General features: G+C 37.0%; 2 protein-coding genes across 2 annotated transcripts in view; both read right to left on the bottom strand.

Annotated features, from left to right (window-relative positions):
- Positions 1 to 1,014: 1,014 nt before the first annotated feature.
- Positions 1,015 to 2,649, bottom strand: LOC146133020 (uncharacterized). Its single transcript, XM_083397630.1, has 3 exons — positions 2,586 to 2,649; positions 1,907 to 2,026; positions 1,015 to 1,847 (listed from the first exon to the last, which is right to left on the bottom strand). The coding sequence occupies exons 1-3, from the start codon at positions 2,647 to 2,649 to the stop codon at positions 1,015 to 1,017; spliced, it is 1,017 nt and encodes a 338-aa protein (XP_083253756.1).
- Positions 2,650 to 4,649: 2,000 nt separating this feature from the next.
- The window catches only part of LOC146133019 (voltage-gated delayed rectifier potassium channel KCNH1-like), a 37,440-nt gene continuing 34,117 nt past the window's right edge, over positions 4,650 to 7,972 (bottom strand). Inside the window, exon 15 of the mRNA XM_083397629.1 lies at positions 4,650 to 5,217. Coding sequence (XP_083253755.1) covers positions 4,659 to 5,217 — 559 coding nt within the window. The 3' untranslated portion in view covers positions 4,650 to 4,658. The remainder of the gene's footprint in view (positions 5,218 to 7,972) is intronic.

Below are 7,972 nucleotides of genomic sequence, written 5' to 3'. Positions count from 1 at the left end.
GCACGGGTCGGTTGTAACACCTGATGGGGCGAATTGTAACAAATGAATACAACCGCATAAACACATTGGAAATGTATTTTTATTGTTGTATTTCAACGAAATGTCACTCAATAGGTAAAAGTAACAAAAAGTGTTAGCCTACGATAGAGTAAAGAGGCTATTATCAGGCTGTATGTCTCAGCCTGGGTGTAACCAGGAGTTGCAAAAGGACAGGATTACTACTCAAACAAATTTCGATTATTGTTAAGTTCAACAAGCCTACAGCTGAAACTGCAGGCTTGGATGGGCATGATTACTAAATTAGCTTAAACAAAATTGGCTGTTTTTGGTGCTGATCAAACAAATTGGCAACTCAAAGGTAAACGAAAAAGTTAGCAAAAATAATACGTTCTCTAAACGTATCGGAAACTGTGCGCAGCATATGTGCAATTGTGCATACACATGAGACAACATCGCATGGCACGGTTATCAAAGTTATAAAAAAATTAGTTTTCATCATCCTAGTCGCAGTTGTGACATAAATACGGATAATTCATGTCGGGGGTGCACGCTTTGTGGGCCCACAAGTGACATCTGACACATTGAATCCAAACCTCTTTTGTTTTAGTCGTCCGAAAGAATCAGTTAGCGTGGCTCGCTTTTACTTGGGTTGTTTAAATTTATTTTGTTTGTTTTTTATTGACTTTTTGGGCAGAATTATTTTTCTTTTAGCTTTAGCAGGCTTCTGTCTCTCCGCCTCTTCCATTGCTTTCTTGACTGGCGTATCCGTTAAAATTTCTGCTTACATCTTTTTCGTTTGGATCCAACTATTTGTCTTGGTGGTGCTTTTGGCAATGGACGAAGTTCTTCAGGACTAAATTTAGAATAAGGCTCGCATGCAGCAGAAGTTGATGGAGTTTGACGTAAGAAGTCCGATCCTGTGGAATGCAAAGACAGAAGAGCTGGTGGCAGACCATGTTGAGACAACAAAGATGTCCCAATGGGAGCTGGAGGCAAATTGCCAGGCGATGAAGCTTATTTAGCATCTTGAGTCAAAAAAGATGTCCTAGCTGGAGGCAAATTGCCAGACGATGACGATTCTTCTTTATGTTGAGCCTGCAAAGATGAATCAAGAAGAGCTGGGTATGGCCGATCAGTCACCAGTGAAGGATAAATTTCGTGTTCTTCAAATATATCGGCGTTGAAGGGCCAGATTCCTGTGCAACGGAATCCTGACTGAATGTTATTTGGCGTTGTTGCCATAGGAATAGAGGTTTTAACAAGCCCAGGAACATCGTAAATGGTCATGGTTTTTCCAGGGTTCATTTTCATCATCGCGTCACTGGCACCATTAACACATTTTATATAATAAACACTACGATCGAGAGGCTGAAGTTTGTGACTGCAGTGAGGAGGAAACGAAAGAAGTATGATACCATTTTTCTTACAAAAATCTATGGCTGCAATTGTACGGTGGGAGCTATGATTGTCGAGCAAAAGCAAAACCTTTCGTTCTACTGTGACTTTAGTGTAGCTAACAAAGTGTTTAAGGAAAATAGGGAAGTCGTCCTGTTGCATCCACCTAGATTTGTTTCCGGATCCTATGCAGCCATGAGGACCATCTCGAACAAAATGATCGGCATATCCAGACCGAGGGAAAACAAACATGGGCGGTATTGTATTTCCGATGGCGTTTATTGCACAGGCAAGGGTGACTAACGTGCCCCTCTCACCTGAAGTGAAAGCACCGACCTGTTTTGACCCTCGTTTTGCGTTAACACGGTTAGGAACTTGAACAGTGGTAATACCTGTTTCGTCGACATTCCAAATATCGTTACCATTCAACTTATGCTTTGATATCACGCCGTCTAGTTTGGAGAAAAAAACACCGACATTGTGTTTGTTAAACTCGTAGCCCTTGACAGACTCGTTGCCTCTGCACTTCGTATTGATAGCGTTGAGTTTCTTTTGATGTAGCCAGTAAACCAATCCGCTCCGGCTTTACCATTCTCTTCCCAACTCTTGTGATGACTGCACTTGTATTTCACTGCAAGTTCGTAAGCGAATTATCGGACCTAAAAAAATTAAACTTTATTTCCAAAATTACAGCCTACTTATAAATTATGTGATTTAGAAATGATATCATCGATTCTACAAAAACAAAAAGCAAGGTAGTAAGTGTAATATCTTACATTTTTTGGAGACAATCCGTAATAAGCATCCGCTGACATCAAGAGATATTTCGTCAATCCCTTTTCTTGCAACTCCGTGAATACTTGAGTAGCACTGCGGTAACCAACAGAAGGCAATTCATTTGAACCTTTATCTTCTAACTTCTGTTTTGCTTTACAAAATCTAGACAATGTGACATGGCAAATAGAATATTCTTTTGCTACTGATCGAATAGATTTTCCTTGGTTTTTCACATCGTTGGCAGCTCTTGCAAGTTCTTGCACAGGTGTAGTACCTCTGTCAGTTTTTCGTTTTAAGTTTTTCAACACAGCTGAAAATATTTAAAGATTTAGTACATTATACTGTTTCGCCGGGGTCAGTTGTAACAGCTTTCAAATGTTACTACCAACCCCGTCAATTTTGTTACAACCGACCCAGGCCCATGTCAGCCATTAATTGCCTTCGTTCACCACTTGCCCAGTCAACTGGGTAGTTCATAAAGTATGCAACAATAAACTATAATAATTACTAAATCCGATTATATGCTCTACCATTTTTAAAGTTAAATGGTTAAACAACACTAACAAAAACTAAAAAAAGAAAAAAAGTTACTTTCATACCTGAAATATATGTTTTTGTCCACAACTTTGTTTGTACTGCACGTAGCCTGCTCAAACTTTCAATGGCGGAAATGAACCGAAAGGCGCACGCGCATTGTTAATCACGTGATTCTAGTGTGTCCATGGGTGGCGCAATTTAGAGTGTTACAATCGACCCGTGTTACTTTACGCCCCGGTCTCCCCTAACTATTAAGGTTATCGCGTTTCTTCAAAGTAGTTTTATTACACTTTTTATTTCAAAGTAGTTTTATTACATAGTATTGATGACGACGTGTGGACTCGGATTTTTAAAAAACAACGCTTTTTTTGCGCTTTGAGCCAACGCTTCCTTAAATGTAATTCAACACGTTTTGAAGTGCAAAAAAATATCCGTGACCTGTCTGATTAACAGTTGTTTTAACATTTCAATAACACAATCCTTAGTTAACATTGTGTGCGGCCCGCAGCAGGGCTGCGGAGTCGGACTCGGGACTCGACGGAGTCGGTTTGTTTTGCCGGAGTCCGACTCGGGTAAGACCACGTAAAACTACCCGAGTCCCGAGTCCGACGTGCGCATGCGCAGTATCAAATTTTAAAACTGTTAAGGCGGCAAAATGTAAGTTGTAAAAGTGTAATAGAAAATGGTGAAATATTTTTTAACCATGTAATGCGGGTGGATCAATTATGACATCAATATGAGTGGATTGCAAAAAATCCACCTTAATTTAGTTGGGTAAATGGGTAAAATACAGGCTGTAGAGTAGGGCTACCATATTTTCAGCACCTTAAAATAGAAAAAACTTTGCGTTATCGTGTTTCAAAAGATGTGATAACACACAACAACAGCAGCAATATAGCAAAAACATTATCGATTCGCGCGAAAAAGTTTAAGTCCCCTGTTGCTAGCCTGTTATCCAATTAAATAAAACATGGATAAAAAATAGTTCGAACGGTGGATGAATTTTATCGTTTATCTATAAGTTAGCAAAATTTTAAATAGGGCCGTTATACCTTCAATGATATGAAAACATACAGTGGCATTCAAAGAGACTTTGTGCTAAAAAAAGATTCGCGTAGAGCGCGAAATTTTTTTGCCGTTTTAATGTTGAAGTTGGCAAAAACAGAGTTTGTACAGCGCTGTAGGAGTGGTGTGCAACACAGCGAAACCATTGGAATCATTGCAAAAATTAAATATTAACTTAGAGCTAGCGCAAAATAAAAGTATGAGCAACCAACTCAAAATGCGAAAAAAGCGGACATTTGGACATTTTTGAGCGTCCTCGGAGGATCATTCAGATTTCTTGAGGAAAGAGGACAAATTCTCCTAAAGGAGGACATATGTTAGGCCTACTGTAGAGTCAGAGCTGGACTCGGGACTCGACAAAATCTTACATTTGGCCGGAGTCGGACTCGGGTTTATTTTTTTGGCCGGAGTCGGACTCGTTTTTTTTTAACCGACTCCGCAGCCCTGGCCCGCAGAGACCTTTTTAAGTTTGGTTTTAGCCCGCGACTAGAAAAAGGTTGCCGACCCCTGAATTAGACTATAACGAAAAAAATGAGCATCTTTTCATATTAATAGCCTAAAACAAAATTGTATTTTACGATTTTGCTAATATCATTCACATTGAAAACATGATATGGTAAGTACTATTAATTAAATAAGTCAAAGCAAAATCAGGATACACAAAATTCGTAAAAAAAACACTTGTGAATAGCGATTTAAAATAAAAAAAAATCGTCTAAGATTAAATCCTATTACAAATTATTTTAAACTTCGTATACACCAGTGGTTCTCAACCTTTCATAAGCCGTCGCATAATGCGACGTGTGATCCAAAATAGCCCACGAGGAGCTACTTTGCTACGATTGGAAATATAACAACACTAACTCACTACAGGTTAACAAACTTTAAATCTGTTTTTCTTTAATGAAAGCAGATATGTTTTTCAACAAGATTTCACAATTGGATATAACATTGATTGTGGAGATAATTTCTTTCGTGGCCTCGTTGTTTAATACAAAAGCGCAAGTTAATATTCGTTTGTATCCGGGTGATTGATTAACGTTCAATATATTATTTTCCATAATTTCAGAAATAGGTTCGACATTTCTCGTAAATAAAACGCTGTTCGTTTGCTGAGAATTAGTATTGTCAAATGCGGGTTCGGGAATATTAAAATTATTTTGTTTGTCTACAAGGTATTCAGAACATGATTTAAAAATATTTTCCTCCTTGTCGGATCTTCGTATTGTTTCGTCATCTCCTATAGTCTTGCCACATTCCTTACATCGGACACATTTTATGTCGATGTCGCTTTGAACACCATGTTTTCCTTTGTTCACCTTTTTAAATGAAGTATCTTTTTTGGGTCGTGTATCCGAGCAGATTTCCTTGCAAATGTTTTTTCCCAACCGCCTAGTTCCTCTCAACATTAGTAGCGTCTTTTTCCACGTCGATACACTTAAGCTGTAACAAAACATCCTATTCCTATTCTATCAAAAATACAAAAATGCTACTTTCAAAATTTTAACATATTTGGTTGCACTATATAAAACCGAAATTTAAAGAACATAAACGACAGATTGAAAAATTCGGAATAATAGAAAATTGACTAACAGGCCTACCTAATAGTCGTAATTCCGTATCAGAATACGACCTAAACCCGTCGGAGAAGATCTAAATCAGGGTGCTGGTCAAAATCCAGGCCCGCCGGCCACAAGTGACCCGCAAGGCACTGATCGAATTATTGTAATGCGTACCGTTGTGGATTTAATCAAAGAAATATAGGCTGATATACCAAGCTTGTTTAAATAGGTAGGTTTTGATTACTTTTAACGGATCAAGCTATTAAATAACCCGGTTTCCTGTCGCGTATCAAGTTCGGTTCCAGGTGACGACGAGACTAATTTTGCACTATTTTATTCCGGGTTGAGGGAAGGTGCGGCGCGTCTTTTCATTATGAATAACTGAAAAAAGTACGACTCTATTTAAATTAATATTTTTGTCACTTTAAAACAAATGAACGATAAAATATATCGGGCTTCTGGAAAGTATTTTTTCAGGTTTTCTATGTGGCTGTAGGCTAATGCCCTGGCACTTTAAAGATGTAATTTCAGCCAAATTGATCTAGTTGAAACATTTTTCTGTGAAACGATAACGCCTTAAATTTTGGCGATTGTGTAGTATGCAACACCTCTCTAACTTAAAGTTTTAATCAGACAAACGCACGGTTTCTTTTATTATGCGAACATTTTACGAATGTGATTATAATGACACATTTATCCAAAATGAAAAATGTTGTAAAGCACGTATTTTTTCGTTCTTCGCGCGTACCATTATTTCCAAAATTCGATGATTTCTTTATTTTTCTCGACAGACATACAAATTTATTGGACAATGTATGCAACGCAAGGAGGGGAATTTCGTGACTATAATTTTCAACAAAAAATGAAAAAAGTTCTTGCACGCTTTTTGGTATAAACGCGTGTCACTTTTCATTTGCACGTTTGCGCACAAGTTCGACGATAGCAGCAGATTACATGCTTTTTGACGAAGCTTTGTGACGTCATTCTAAAGGAAAATCGAGTGCACGTATTTAACCATATGTATGTGGCCTGCAAAAAAAAATATACAACATTTTACCTAACCCCAAGCCCCTTTCACTTCATTACTAACCTCGACTGGTATTTTGTTGCCAATCGAGCAATTCGTTTAATGTATATGTCAGTCATAACTAATCTGCTTTGATTTAACGTTTTTGGGGGTGAAAAACACAAACTCACAAACAAACATGGAAAGTATTTTAAGTGTAGCCTGTTTGATAGTAATTTTTAATTGACACATGTTTACCAAACACAACTGCCCCTTCATCAAAATAGGTTTCAGATGGTATTCTTTACAACGATCGATAATCTCCAATTAAAAAAATGAGCCGCAGCCACTTCTGATTCCAGTGGGGCTTTAAAATAGTCCGTTTCAGAATTAAATAAGTCGTCGAGAAACGTTATATGTCGCCTTTTTAGTTGAAGATCACGGAACCCACTGACATAGCTTTCTAATTAATAGGTTTAGTTTTTGAGTTATATTCAACAAAATTTTGCCTATAGTTTGTCGCATTAAGTTCAGCTCGAATTTTGTTTTTCCATTAAAATTATAATAGTTGTTTATCTCTGATTTGTACAAATGTATTGAACAAGTATTTGCGGTCTTTCTTAGCTTGTAATTTGCGATTATCCCATTTCCTATTTCGCTTATTAGGTCTTTGTTAATTTTCTACAATTATTTTTACGTTGTATTTAAACTGTTTACACAACATTTTTCTACAATAACCAGCATCTTGCTTTTCCTGGGCATTGTTATATATGTGTTTGTCTTTTTGAAATGACGAACATATTAACTAAGCATATTCAGGAGTTTCGCTTAAGCCGAAAAAATAACTGATTTGTGTTCGACCGTTAGTCGGTGAAACTTATAAAACGTGTGGTTGAAGACCCAAAGACACTAATGCAGTACTTTAATTAACAATATGTTGTTTAAATCAAAGTATTTCTAATAGGTCAAAATTTTGTCAAAAAAAAATATTTTTCAAAATTTTAATTTTTTAGGTCTAAATTTCTAACTGTTTAGTTTTAGGTCAAAAAATAATCGCCCTACTAATTAGTAATGATATTCTTTAGAGGTAGACATGCAAAAGTTAGTAACAAAGTATATTGATGACTTAACCAAAGTTTACTTACAGTCTAAAAAAATATGCAATACAACATGAACGAAAAAGCCACATAGAACCGGTTAAAGAGTCACATGTTGGTCACCTCTGATTTGGCCACTTTTCGTTAAATTTAGGACTTCTTCCGAGAAGTTAGGTCTTATTTAGACGATTTTATATATCTTATTGTGTTGTGGTTATTACTAGTATTGGGCTATTCCTGTTGTTGGTCCTTCTGCTATGATATTCTAATTTGCATATTGTTGCTTTGTAGGTCTTGTTGTGTTCCCACGGTGTGGTAAATGCTGCAGAGATTTTTTAAAAAGGTTGTAAAGAGGGTTACCATAATTTTAAATTTGAAAATTGGTACACAGTCACCAGATCCAGCAACTTTTGTCTTTAAGTAGGACCGCCGATATGTCGCTCCTGCCGATATATCAGTACCGGTAAATTTAAGCCGATATTTTTCCGATATGTTGCTGTAAACTTTTAAAACAGTGTTTATGAGAAACAATC

The sequence above is a fragment of the Ascidiella aspersa genome, chromosome 9 (assembly GCF_963924565.1).
Source record: "Ascidiella aspersa chromosome 9, kaAscAspe10.2, whole genome shotgun sequence".
Classification (NCBI taxonomy): Eukaryota; Metazoa; Chordata; class Ascidiacea; order Phlebobranchia; family Ascidiidae; genus Ascidiella; species Ascidiella aspersa.
The sequence above is the reverse complement of the archived record's forward strand: the minus strand, read 5'-3'. Positions and strand labels throughout refer to the sequence as shown.

Excerpts from the sequence above, each read along its gene's own strand:
- LOC146133020 (XM_083397630.1), bottom strand. The coding sequence starts at position 2,649 with ATGAACTACCCAGTTGACTGGGCAAGTGGTGAACGAAGGCAATTAATG. Across the intron at positions 2,027-2,585 it reads AATGGCTGACATGGGCCTGG|TGAAATACAAGTGCAGTCAT; the intron begins GTCGGTTGTAAC and ends ACGAACTTGCAG. Across the intron at positions 1,848-1,906 it reads ACGAAGTGCAGAGGCAACGA|ACGGCGTGATATCAAAGCAT; the intron begins GTCTGTCAAGGG and ends TCTCCAAACTAG.